Source organism: Bison bison, unplaced genomic scaffold (genome assembly GCF_000754665.1).
Source record: "Bison bison bison isolate TAMUID 2011002044 unplaced genomic scaffold, Bison_UMD1.0 scf7180017864304, whole genome shotgun sequence".
Taxonomy (NCBI): Eukaryota; Metazoa; Chordata; class Mammalia; order Artiodactyla; family Bovidae; genus Bison; species Bison bison.
Genome location: NW_011494876.1, coordinates 13745338 through 13758194, shown reverse-complemented (window position 1 = coordinate 13758194; position 12857 = coordinate 13745338). Strand labels below are relative to the sequence as shown.

The 12857-nt window shown below is 62.1% G+C and overlaps 2 protein-coding genes across 2 annotated transcripts in view; both read left to right on the top strand.

Annotated features, from left to right (window-relative positions):
- Nucleotides 1-675, top strand: part of NISCH (nischarin) — a gene marked incomplete at its 5' end in the record, with an annotated part of 63112 nt that extends 62437 nt beyond the window's left edge. The window contains one exon of the mRNA XM_010851939.1: nucleotides 1-675. Coding sequence (XP_010850241.1) covers nucleotides 1-53 — 53 coding nt within the window.
- Nucleotides 676-2830: 2155 nt separating this feature from the next.
- Nucleotides 2831-12857, top strand: part of STAB1 (stabilin 1) — a 26300-nt gene continuing 16273 nt past the window's right edge. The window contains exons 1-18 of the mRNA XM_010851938.1: nucleotides 2831-3021; nucleotides 7185-7321; nucleotides 7656-7771; nucleotides 7977-8062; nucleotides 8134-8203; nucleotides 8596-8691; nucleotides 8957-9067; nucleotides 9308-9504; nucleotides 9705-9835; nucleotides 10005-10129; nucleotides 10413-10492; nucleotides 10676-10813; nucleotides 10953-11093; nucleotides 11235-11297; nucleotides 11573-11686; nucleotides 11764-11817; nucleotides 12057-12137; nucleotides 12477-12725. Of these exons, the coding sequence (XP_010850240.1) occupies nucleotides 2941-3021; nucleotides 7185-7321; nucleotides 7656-7771; nucleotides 7977-8062; nucleotides 8134-8203; nucleotides 8596-8691; nucleotides 8957-9067; nucleotides 9308-9504; nucleotides 9705-9835; nucleotides 10005-10129; nucleotides 10413-10492; nucleotides 10676-10813; nucleotides 10953-11093; nucleotides 11235-11297; nucleotides 11573-11686; nucleotides 11764-11817; nucleotides 12057-12137; nucleotides 12477-12725 (2070 nt within the window). The 5' untranslated portion in view covers nucleotides 2831-2940. The remainder of the gene's footprint in view (nucleotides 3022-7184; nucleotides 7322-7655; nucleotides 7772-7976; nucleotides 8063-8133; nucleotides 8204-8595; nucleotides 8692-8956; nucleotides 9068-9307; nucleotides 9505-9704; nucleotides 9836-10004; nucleotides 10130-10412; nucleotides 10493-10675; nucleotides 10814-10952; nucleotides 11094-11234; nucleotides 11298-11572; nucleotides 11687-11763; nucleotides 11818-12056; nucleotides 12138-12476; nucleotides 12726-12857) is intronic.

The following is a 12857-nucleotide window of genomic DNA, read 5'->3' as shown; positions in this document are numbered from 1 at the left end:
GTCAGTGGGAGGCCCTGTGTGGCCGGGAGCTGCCCGTGGAGCTCACCGGCTAGGCTCGCCCGGGTGGCAGCCGGCCCTTGCTGCCCGCCGTGTCTGGCCTGGTGCCCACCCAGGGCTGGGAAGCAGGCCATCTTCGCTGTTTTTAAACTGTGCTCTCTTGCGGTACCTTCGTTTGACCGTCCTCCCAGAGAATGTGAGCACTTGAGTTCAGTCGGTTCTTTCCAGCCTCGGGAGTGAAGGCGCCGGCCCCTGCAGGGCCTCCGCGTGCTGTCAGCCTCCCACAGACCTGTCGCCCGCCCCTCGTGCCGTGTGGCCGGGCACACTGGTGTCGTGTCTTCTGTCGCAAGACTGCTGTCAATCTGTGGCGCTGTAGGTCTGGTTTGTTCTGCACGTCCTTTCCTGAGATGTCAAGTCCAGTCTCGTTGCTGTTGCTGTCATTGTGGACATTTGCTGCTAATTCTGAAGCTGGCAGTGAAATGCACATTGAAAGCTCCCACCCCACACAGTTTCCACAGGGGAGGCCTCTCCTGGTCCAGACTAGTGGGAGAGCCCCTGGCAGGAGGCTCCCAGGCCTTGGGGCTGAGAGGGCTGGGGGCAGGGGACCTAGAGCTGCCAGCACCATTGTGATTCCTGTTGCCTGTTTTCTCTATTCCAGTAAAGCCAAGTTTGACACAATCTGGGTCTTTTATTTCAAGGGCCACTGGGGTCCCAGCAGGGCATTGGTACAGGGCATGGTTGGCCTGAGGGAGAGGGTGCCTTAGAGACATAAGAAGATGAGCTACTCAGGGAACCGAGCAGGGAAGAGGCTGCAAAGGACCAAAGGGAGCGGCTGTCCCGGGCCGGGTACTGGATGGGTTTCCGAGGAGCCTGGGACAGGGGACGTAGAAGGGGCTCTTTGGACAGGGCCTTGCTGGGCTGTGGCTAAACCAGGAGCCTCAGGGCAAACCGGAAGCTCCTTAGGAGCCCCTGGCACCCTGGCTGCTGCCCTGCCCCCCCAGGTCTGGAATGTCACCCCCAGCCTGCTGTGAGGGTCAGGTCTGGAGTCTGGGACAGCTCTCTGTGTGGGGTCTAGGGGTCTCACCAGGACGGCCTGCAGAGGAGGTAGCCCTGGTGCTGGATAGCGGGGAGGAGGACCCCGTGCTGTCCATGTCTAGGCTCATCTCCTAAGAGGTGGTTTGCTTCAGGGAACTCTGCTGAGGTAGGACGTGAGGTTTCTTTGGGAGCCAGCCCCTATGCCCCATCCTTCCTCAACCCGTTCCTGCCCCGCAGCGGGGTCCCCGAGGTCCGCTCGCCTCTCCCTCATCCTGGCCCCGTCAGGAGCCTTGGGTCCTAAGGTTGCAGGACCGTTTGGGACGAGCAGTGCTGGGCGGTGGAGGAGGAGTCAGCCTGGCTCCCAGGCTTGCCTCGCCTCGGTTTTTCCTGGTGCAGCAGAGTGGGGAATCCTCACCTGGAGGGCCCATGACTCTCGGGAAGGCTCTGGCGGATGGGGGCATCCACCAAGGGGAGGGTCTCCCCCTTCACCTCCCCTCAGCCAGATGTCGAAGATGAGCCCTGTAGCCTCTCAGCTGGTACAGGAGGGGCCACTGCCAAGGCCCCTTCGTTGGTCTCCATTGGTTACATCGTCCATAAGTGGAGAGTTACAGTCCAGAGGCAGGGCCCACCGCGCGTACACCTGGACTGCGGTTCCCAGACTCCGCAGCCCAACAGGTAAGTGCAGACCCCAGCCCGGGTCCGTGAGGACGGGACCTGGCCGGGGTCATCTGCAGTGTAGTAGGGGGCAGGGTACCCACAAGCCCCAGACCTGGGATTGGATCCTTCCACTGGTTAGCTGAGCGATCTTGGACGAAATTCCCTACTCCTTTGAGCCTCCATTCCCCCACCAGTATTAGCATAGTAAGAGTAACGTCTCATTCATTCATCCCACCAATCTGAACGGAATCTATGTGTGAATCAGCCAGACTCTGTCCCTGCTCTCCTATGGCTGACGTTCCAGCAGGGGTTGGAAAATAAACTGGTGTTCGCTGGTGGCCAGTGCTAGAAGGAGGTGTAGGCTGGAGATCTCTGACCTGAGACTGAACTTTGTGGTGAGTCTTGTGAGGATCTGGGGGCTAACGGCAGTGCCAAGGGAGCTTACTCTATGCTTAACGGAGTGTTGATAGAAAAACCTATGGTGGAACAGAGTAGGGGGAGCAGACAGCAGGTCAGAGAGGCCAGCCTGTTGTGGAGAGGGGTGCAGGGTGCAGGGGGAAGCCTCAGGACTGAGTGGAGACTGGACTGGGGCAAGAGGGATACTGACAGTGGGGGTGCCCCTTGGGAGGGGGCCTGTTGTGGGGATGGGGATCCGGGGGAGGTGGAGGCTGAGCGGGACAAGCTCAGTCACGGGTGAGCAAGTGAAGCCGGGCAGGTGACGGGGAACAGCTTCCACTTAGCACAGGGGCTGCCAGGTGCCCTGAGCAGCTGGACAGATAGAGGCAGGCAGACCCGATTCTGAGGCTGCCCTCTCCCCGACCCTCCAGAACCCCCCAGAGCCTCTGAATGAAACATGCTGGGCTTGTAGGTGCTTGGGGTGGGCAGTTGTCTGCATCTGCCCCTGAATGGGCTTTGCCAACTCTGATACACCCCAGGCTTGTGGCTAATGGTGGGCTTGGAGGCTGTAATGCCAGGAGGAGGGTCCCGGGCCAGGAAGTCCCAAGCAGGGCCCAGGCATCCATGCAGGGGTCAGTGGCCAGCACCTTCCCTTCCGCCTGCAGGCTGCTGATATGCAGGAGGAAATCCTGGCGGGTTCCTGTGGGGGGGAGCTGGCGGGGCCTCCCGGCTGCTTTTAAAGCGCCTGCCCGCCCTGTCTTGCCTGCTAGTGAAGTGCCTGCCTCCTAGAGCTCGTTCCCCACACCGCTGCCCTGATTCTGTCCCGGACAACGTGCCCGCCAGCCGCCATTGGCCATGGCAGGGCCCCGCGGCCACCTCTTGCTCTGCTTCCTGGCTCTCTGCTTGGCAGGCCCCAGCTTCTTTGGGGAGCAGAAGGTGAGTATGAGCTGGTCATCGGTGGGGCGTGATATCCAGGCTCTCCTGGCCATGGTGGGAGCAGGGAGGGTGTGCTCGTGGAGCAGGCACGGGGCTGGTGACACACACGGCAGCTGCTGCTTGTCTGACCTTCTCTGAGCCGGACGGAGGGCTGGGCTCTTGTGCCCACTTCCCCAGGCTGAGGTCTGTGTTTTCAATGCTTTGGGGTGGCAGGGAAGCTCAGCCTTCCCTCCTGTCTCTGGCTAGCCCGCCAGGTGGTGTGGGCAGCTCTCCCAGGGCTCCCCAGCCTGCGGGTTAGGGGTATGGAGCCAGGCCCATCCCCCTGCCTGGAATAAGGCCTGGTTTCTCTCTGGCCCTGGCTTGAGGGTGGGAGATGTGATCACCCCCAACCTCGCGGAGCTGACAGACTTGAGAGGCTCACAGTCTGAGAGGCTGTGTGTAGGCATGCTGGGTGTGTGTGCACCTGTGTGTGTGCCTGTGTCCTGCCCTGAGAGTGCCCAGAGGCACAGTGAGGTCTATGCATACCCAGTCCTCCTGGGCAAACAGCAGCCACCAGTCACACCCTCACATCTAATAACACAACCCTGTGTTCGCCAAGTACACAGCCCTGGGCACAGGGACGTCATGCCTTCGAATCTTCCCAGTCCCCGAGCAGCGGGCCCTGTTCTCCACCTGAGGCAGCCAAGGCCCAGGGATTATAGAGACAGGTTGGTCCTGCTCCAGAGCCACGCTCTTCGAGTCCCGATTCGGCTACGAGGAAGGAGCTGACAGGGTCCGAAGGCACGGCTTCGGGTTTGCGTGCACAAGCCCCCTTCGGACTGCCTGTCTGCAGATCCGCCCAGGCCCCGCTGTGGGGACGTTATCCCGACTGGAGTTTCTGTAAGAGCCCCCTACCCTCGGCGTGGTGACAGTCCTCGAATCACTGACAGGCAGACTGAGGTCCCAAGAGGGCAAGGACTTGCCCAGGGCCCCACTGCCAGGCAGGACCAGGTGGGGACCCAGGCCCCGTGCCACCATGGGGCTCACTCATTTGCCTGTGGTCCCTCAGAGGAGGGGCGGGGAGAGGGGCCTCCCCAGCTTCAGGGCCAGGTCAGGGTTGGGGATGGGCAGATCTGAGGCTGAAAAAGTTAGGGAGATGGTGGCAGAGCCAAGGGTTTCAGGCCATGCTGAGCCCTGCAAGTGGTTCTGGCTCCCTCCCTGCCTCAGTTTCGTCATGTGTACAACACAAGGGAATTTCAAAGGTCACCTCATGTTCTTGTGACAGGGGTCTTTGGGGGGATACTCAGGCTGGGAGTTTTTCCTTGTCACATGTGTGCTGCATGCTAAGTCGCTTTAGTTGTGTCTGACTCTTTGTGACCCCATGGACCGTAACCCACCAGGCTCCTCCGTCCATGGGATTCTCCAGGCAAGAATACTGGAGTGGGTTGCCATTTCCTTCTCCAGGGGATCTTCCCGACCAAGGCATTGAACCCGTGTCTCTTAGTCTTCTGCATTGGCAGGTGGGTTCTTTACCATTAGCACCATCTGGGAGGCCCTTTCTTGTCACAGACCACCTGTAAATCTGCCTTCTGGGCCTGGGGCTCAGCCAGCCGGGGCAAGGGAAGTAGGCCCTGGGGATTTTGTCAGGAATGTGTCAACGCTGGCCTCTCAGCACTCTCCGCATCTTGTGTAGCATGAGACTCACTGTGAACCTTAGGAAACTGAAGTTCTGAGGGGACGGATAACTTCTGGGTCACAGTTAGTGAGGAGTAGGACTCTGCCAGATGGAGGTTCAGGCAGTGAGTCAGGGAAGGCTTCCTGGAGGAGGGGGCTTAGCACCTGCCTACTCAAGTCTCTGCCAGTGCCCCTTCTGCTGGGCACATGCTGATGCAAGTGAAATCTGCAGGCTTCAGCTGGGGTTTGAGGGGAGAGGGACATTGATCTACAACAAGGAGAAGTTTGGAGATCCCTTGGTCTTGAGGGAGTTTGGGTTTTGGGCCCTAGACCCCAGCTTGGGGGAATTTCTTTCATCTTGTCTCAACAAGCTTAACACCTCGTGTCTCCTTAACTTCCCCAGCAGTGTCTCTGTGGGAAGCAGACGTTGCAGAATCAGTTCTGGATTAGGACAGGGAGGGGGGCAGTGCCCGCCCGGCTCAGACGGGTCCTGAGATGCCCTCGGGAAGAAGGGAATCTGATTCAGCACTCGGCTGGGATCCAGCTGCACTCCACCCAGTGGGATGAGTGGTGAGGTTGTAGGCCGCCAGGCAGAGGGGGCCTGAGTGCCCACCTCTGGTGAGGTTCCAGAGAGGTGTGATTTGGTCACTGGTTTATCCATCCATCCATCACCGATTTACAGATGCAACATCTCCTGAATGTGTATCCACTCCACCAGCAGGGCACAGGCTCCAGCTTCCTCCCGTACTGGTAACTCGTGCCCTACTTAATGGAACCCCCTCTGTCCAGGAGTAAGGACGGTGCCCTCTCGCTGGTCCCCAGGCCCCTGGTGATGGTGCTGGCAGCTGTCTGGCTGGCCAGGTGGTCCTCAGGGGAACCAGCTGCGTGCCAAGCCTTTGCCCTGAGCCAGCAGCTGCCTGGCTGGGAGTTACCCAACTTCCTAGTTGCTCTCTGGGTCAGCAAAGCCCGAGTGTCAGGATGGGGAATGAGACCACAGCATCCAGCCTACAGCCAGCCTGAGGCCTCCTACAGCAACTTCCCTCTTTGCAGACCACAGAGGGAGCGGAAAAGGCCAAATCGCAGCAGTGGGGAGAGGCCCCGGGCCCTTCATGTTCGCCAGAAAAGGGCTCAGGCGCTATTTCTCCTTTTCTCTCGCCTGGGGAGCTGCACATCTGTGATGTGTTCTAGGAAAAAGAGATTCTGGGTTCACTCCCTTTGGAGTGTGTTCAGCATTTTTCAGATGGGAACTTCTCAGCGTCTCCAGGCCAGGCCTCAAGTCCCTAAAGCCTCTCCTCATCAAAGTGCTCCTCCCTGGGGTCTCTTCTCCCCTGGCAGCTGGAGTGTCGCTCAGGGTCAGTGCTGGAGAAGGCTGGAACATTGTTGCCGTAATGGTAGCCCCGGTGCTGGTGGACTTGCGGGGGCTGTGACAGGCCAGCAGGTGGGACTCGAGGGCTTTCTTGGCACTTGGATAACTCTCTTCCCTGGCCCCTGCTCTGTTCTCCATGCAGCAGTCAGAGGACCCATTGAAAACACAAGTGAGTCCCAGCGCTCCTCCGGACTCTACCTTCCCTCGCTGGCCTGGCCCGAGCCCCTCTGCCTGTCTCTGCCTCATCACACGCGGCTCTTTGCTTCTTCCCACTTACTGGCTTTTGCCTCTCCTGTCTCCTCTGCCAGGAGCGCTGCCTCTGATCAGTTTTCATGCATCCTGCAGGTCCCAACTCAACGGCTGCCTCCCCGGGATGGGTCCTTCTAGCTCCCTCACTGCCAGCACTGCCCGCCTAGTGATGGGCAGTGGCCCCCTGGGTCCCAGCTGGCATGTGGGGTTGTGGGTTAGGCCTGGACCAGGGCTTGGGGCCGCTTGGCCCAAACTCAGACTCCCTCCCACACGCCTGCTCGTGTGGGTCTATTGCAGGCATGGTGCCGGCTGCTGGGCCTCTGACCTGAGGGAGCAGGCAGGGCCCTCGGCTGGCGGAGGCGGTCAGCATAGAGCTAGGGATGTGCTCAGAGCAGGGGGCCAGCTGGACGGGCAGCCCCACGGCATGTGGCTGAAGCTCTCGTCCTGCGTGGGGCTGGGGCATGGTGTGGCAGTGTATCTCTGTCACTTAGCGTTTGTGTTTAAATGAAAGGTGAGAATTGGCACTAGGCTGAGAGTCTAGCTTCAAGTCCCCGAGTGGCTACCGGCGAGGGCCACTTGCCCGGGGTTCAGTTTCCTCCTCTGAATCACCCAGAATGGAACAAAAACGCCAGATGCCCTTTGTGTCAGAAGGCAGAGACTCGGGCTTCTGTGTGTGCCTCCGGGCCCCAAGACAGAGGTGCGTGGCTGGGGACATAGGGACGCACTGTGGCAGGGGACAGCCTGTGACAGGCAGGGCCCCCCCAGACTCAGGACCTCCTCGATGAACAGATGGGGAGCCAGCGCCTGGAGAGGGGTGCTCGGCCTCGCTGTGACCACGAGTCCTGGCTGTGTGCAGGGTCCAGGCCCCTCACTGCAAACCCTGCCCCTGGGCCAGGTCCGGTCCAAACGCTGCGATGTGAAGACCAAGTTCGTCACTCACATACCCTGCACCCCATGCCCCGCCATCAAGAAGCGAGTGTGTCCCTTGGGCTGGATTCGGGCCTTCCCGGAGAAGATCTCACAGGACTGCCGGTGTGCATCCCCACCATCGCTTGCTTCCAGGGGTGTCCTGTGGGGTGGCAGGGGACCAAGAGGGCTTGGCAGGCCTGGGGAGTGAGGGCAGGGATTCACTCATCTACATATCTCTTGGCCCCTCCAGTGAGGCAGGTAGGCAGGGAGAAAGGAGCAGGAGGCGGGCCTGACGCTATTTACTGAGCGTCCGCCGCGGGCCAGGCCTTGTGCTCAGCTCGGGGCCAGGAGGGAAGGGATGGGGGAGTAGTGAGAGCCACAGAACCCAGGGTGGGAGGCTGGGCCGGGGGCTGCAGGGGGCAGTCCTCACCTCACCCTGCCCATCCTTGGTCCCCAGATACGAGGTCCAGCTGGGGGACTCTGTGTTGTCCATGAGCGGCTGCAGCCTGGAGTGTTGGAAGGACATGGTGCAGAAGGCCTGCTGCCCGGGCTACTGGGGGTCCCAGTGCTATGGTATGGGGGTGCCCAGCCCTGCTCCTCACGCCCCCGCCCACTGGCATGCTCCTTCATCTGGCTCATTTAATGCACAGCTTGGCCACCTGACTCGGCTGCCCCCAAGGGAGGGACCACATCTGGGGCTGCCCAGAGCTGCTGGGCTTGGGCGAACTGGGGGTCCTCGGGACAGACCTGAGTTCTGTGTGTGGGGGGGGTTCCTCAGAGTGCCCTGGCGGTGCCGAGACCCCATGCAGTGGCCACGGGACCTGCCTGGATGGCCTAGACGGGAATGGGACCTGCGTGTGCCAGGTGAGGGCCTGGTGGCACTGGGTGGGGGTGATCGTGAGGGGCTGCACTAACTTGGTGCATCTCTCCACCAGGAGAACTTCAGTGGCTCAGCCTGCCAGGAGTGTCGGGACCCCAACCGGTTTGGGCCTGACTGCCAGTCAGGTGAGCGCTGGCCCAGCAGGAGGGTAGGGCCGGTGTCCACTTGGGGGCCAGTGTGGACCCAGTCCCTCCAACCAACCACTGTCAGACTCCCTCTCAGCCGTCCAGCCTCACACGTCTCCTCTGGGGACACGAGCTTTGCTTGGTCACATCTCTAGCCCTTGCACGTGCTGTTCTTGGAGGCCTCCTCCAGGAAGCCATCCCTGAGCCCCCAGACTAGGCCAGGTGCCTGCCCTGGGCTCCCACCTCCCCTGTGGTCCTGCCCCACGCCTCTGTCATCTGGAGGTTGTGCCTGCGGGCACTGAGTTCTGGAGATGCAGAGGGCAGGGGCTCGACATCCCCGTGTGCCTGCCGGGGGGGGCCGGGATCCCACTTTCCCTGCGTGTCCCTCCCAGTGTGCAGATGTGTACACGGCGTGTGCCGCCACGGGCCGCGCGGGGATGGAAGCTGCCTGTGCTTCGCTGGATACACTGGAGCCCACTGTGACCAGGGTGAGCAGCTGCTGGGCTGGCACTCCTCACCAGCCAGAGCAGGATGGGACCTCTGCCTGCAGCCGGCTTCCTTCTAAGTGTGAGAGGCTCACAGCTGGCTGGGGGAGGGGGTGTCATCTGAAACCTTCACCGCCCACAGGCCCAGAGAGGGTGGGGCCCTGGCCAGGGTCACACAGCAGAGTGGGCAGAGCCTCTTCGCTCCAGTGTTCCTCCCCAGCCTGGAACCTGGAGCTGCTGCAATAAATCCTCTCCCTTCTCCACTCAGAGCTGCTCGCCTGCCAGGCCCTGAACTGTCCTCGGAACTCCCAGTGCTCTGAAGAGGCCCCCTCCTGTAGCTGCCTGCCTGGCTATACGCAGCAGGGTCATGAGTGCTGGGGTAAGTCAGGGGTCTAGAGGAGGCCGGGGCCCCAGCTCAGGGCGAGCATCCTTTTAAAGCAGCGAGTACAATCTGGCCATTTTCAGGGAGGGAGAGCTGTCCCTGAGGGAGAGAAATAGGGCCCGTCCCCAAGGTGTGGATCAGTCTGCTCATCCGTCTCTGGGCCATCCTGGTTAGAGGCTGCAGAGGGCGGGGCTCCTGGGGGCCCGGCTCATGTGGGCTCTCTCTGTGCCCCCGCAGCCTCCGACCCCTGCCGGCCGTCACCCTGCTCCCCGCTTGCCCAGTGCTCTGTGGGCCCTGGAGGGCAGGCCCAGTGTCGCTGCCCTGAGAACTACCACGGGGATGGGACGGTGTGTCTGCCCCAGGACCCGTGCACCACCAACAACGGCGGCTGCCCCAGCAACTCCACCTTGTGTCTGTACAGGAAGCCCGGCCAGGTGAGCTGGCGGCCCCCAGCGCTCCCCCACTCACTCTGGCTGTGGGTCTGTCACGGCTCTGGGAGCCTCAGCTGCCCCATTTATAAAACGAGAGGAGGATGACTGCCCGCGTCTGGGAGGGCAGCCGTGGGGGCCCAGCGGAGCTCTCTGGGTTCTCATGGACGTGGTGTCACCCCACCCTCCCCGGCTGGGCGGGCCAGGCCTCCTGCTTATGTAAGCCAGGCCTGGTCAGCATTGCCCACGACAGCTCCGCGGGCTGCTTCGCCCACTGCTCCGCCTTCTCCTGTGACCGCTCAGCCACCTGCCAGGTGACCCCTGATGGAAAGACCAGGTGAGCACGGGGGCCTCGGGCTGGGCCCCAGGGACAGCGGAGAGGGCTGCTGGGCCGGGGCGAGTGTGTACCCGTGCGAACCTCAGGGCCTGTGTGGATGGTGGGTGAAGGTTGGAAGGGGGAGCCTGGCCATGGCCCCCAGCCTGACTGGTTTCTACCCATGTCCCAGCTGTGTGTGCAAGGAGGGTGAGGTGGGGGATGGGCGCGCCTGCTATGGACACCTGCTCCACGAGGTGCAGAAGGCCAGCCAGACGAGCATGTTACTGCGGCTGAGAGTCACCTTTGCCATGCTGGGTGCGTGACCCTGCCACCTGCCAGAGACCCCACCCCTCACACCCAGCACCCTGGGTGGACTCTCCGGAGATGCCTTGTTTCTCTGCCCAAGAGCTGTAGAAGCAGAGCATGGACTGGGTTGGGGTGCATGATGGAGGTGGGAGCTAGCCCCCCAGATGCCGATGTCCTCATTTACCCGAGACCTACCCCAATATCCCCCCGCCCCCCAACAATGCTCCAAGACCCAGGACTGATGCCTGAGGGCCTCCCAGACCCATTCTGATGTGCCCCCTCCTGCCCCCAGACCAGGGCTGCCGGGAGATCCTCAGCACGTCGGGCCCATTCACCGTGCTGGCACCGCTCGTCTCCTCCAGGACTATGAACGTGAGCTCCCGCTTCCTCCCTGGACCCGCCCCAGGCTGAAGGGCCTGGAGAGCGTGCCCACCACCCGCGCACTCGGGACCAAGCCCTGGGAGGCCCCCTGTCCTCGCATTGCTTGGGCGGGGTGGCACGATAGAGGACCGCCTGCCCTGGGCCCACTCAGCACCCCCGCCCCTGTGCCCGCAGGCGTCTGTCGCCCAGCAGCTGTGCAGACAGCACATCATCGCCGGCCAGCACATGCTGGAGGAGGCGGGGACCCAGGCTCCACGCCGGGGGTGGACGCTGGCCGGGCAGGAGATCACTGTCAGTTTCAGCCGCTTCAGGGTAAGCAGGGGCCCCGGCCTGGAGACCAGAGGAGTCACAGGTGGGGAACACAGCCCAGGAGGAGGCGTGGAGGCGGACAGAGCCTTAGGATAAGGGGTGGATGTTTGGAGTCTGAGCCAATGATCTCATGTCTCATCAGAAATATACCTACAAATACCAAGACCAGCCGCAGCAGACATTCACCATCCACAAGGCTAACTACCCAGCGGCCAACGGCCTCTTCCACGTCGTCACTGCCTTGCGGTTGCAGCCCCCACCAGAGCTCCCTGAGGACCCCAAGGTAAGCTATTGTTCCCCCAGCCCTGTGCCACTGGATGACGTCTGACCTGTGCTGAGTTCAGAGAAGGCCCTCAGCAGCTCTGGGCAGGGCTGGAGCGGAGCACCTTCCCCTCTGGGCCCTCACGCTCATGCCTTCTTACAGAGGACCATCGGCCAGATCCTTGCCTCCAATGAGGTGTTCAGCCGGTTTGAAACCATCCTGGAGGTGAGTCTGGGGGAAAGTCTGATCTTTTGGGCCAGGATCCCTCAGTGCCCAGAATGTAGCCGCACAGTGACCTGGGTTTCCGGAGTAGGACGGGCCTTGGCCCACGCCCCTGTCCCAGAACCTGCCCATCCCCATCCTGCAGCTGTGGTAGCGTGAACCCATTGCCAGTGTCTCCCACTTACTCCTGGTGGTGTTCCCTGCAGACTGAGCGCCGCAGGGCCCAGGCAGGACTTAGAGGTAAGGGCTGGCCTCTTACCTCTCTCTCCCCACTACAGAACTGCGGGCTGCCCTCCTTCTTGGATGGGCCCGGGCCCTTCACAGTCTTTGCCCCCAGCAACGAGGCAGTGGATGGCTTGCGGGATGGCCGCCTGGTCTACCTCTTCACGGCGGTAAGCTCATGAGAGAGAGGGGGCTGGGGATACAGGGCCCAGAGCCTTGAGCAGCCAAGACCCCTCTCTCCTGCCAGGGTCTCTCCAAACTGCAGGAGCGGGTGAGGTACCACGTCTACAACCACGGCCAGGTGAGAGGTCCTCTGGGAGGGTGGCCAGCTGACACCTGCCTCTGGGCCCTCAGAGGATTTGTCTGCAGAGGCCGGTCTTCCCCTGGGCTGCCTCCTCCTCCCCACTGCCATCTGGACTCTACAGCACAGGGAAAAGTCTGGGGACCAAGGTGGTAGCCGCAAGTCACCTAGGCAGGACTGGGCGTGGCCCCAAGCTGTGGCCAGTGCCCGGCCTAAGGCCACCCTTTCCTCCACCCCAGCTGACTGTTGAGAAGCTCCTCTCCAAGGGTCGGGTGCTCACCATGGCAAACCAGATCCTGGCTGTGAATATCTCAGAGGAGGTGAGCGCCACAGGGATGGACCAGTGGAGGGGCTGGGGATGACCAGCCAGTGTCAAACCTCTTTCGGACCTGCTGTTGTGCTTTGAGCCCTTTGAGCCCAGGCAGGCCCTGTGGGGGTCATGTGGGAGCAGGCACAGCCCAAATCCCTCTCCTTGGTCCCAGCAAACGGGGGGCTCCGTGTGGCAGAAACCTCATGGATCAGGGAGTGGAGGCTGGAGCGGTTCTGCCAGGGCAGACGTTGCCGGGGGGCAGTGACGAGGTGGCCGGCAGGGGGGCCTTGACAGTGCGATGAGTGCAGAGGGGAGCCAGGCCGAGGGTACACTCTGGGCTCTGCCACAGGGGCGCATCCTGCTGGGACCTGAGGGGGTCCCCCTGCGGAGAGTAGATGTGCTGGCTGCCAACGGCGTGATCCACATGCTGGAGGGCGTCCTGCTGCCCCCGACCATCCTGCCCATCCTGCCCAAGCTCTGCAACGAGGAGCAGCACGCGGTCGTGGCGGTGAGTGCCGCTTGTGTGGGGGCCATCTTCCGGGGAGAAGAGGCACCTCTGTCTAGTCCTCTAGAGAGTGGGTGGCTCTGGGGCTCGGACGTAGGCCCCACAGTCTGGCTTGGATGTCCCCCACCCAGCTCTCAGCAGTCCTCCTGACAGGCCCTGGGCCATCGCTCCTGCCTTTCCACCCTGTTCCCAGCCTCCCCGCCCAGGCCTCGGCTGCTCTCACAC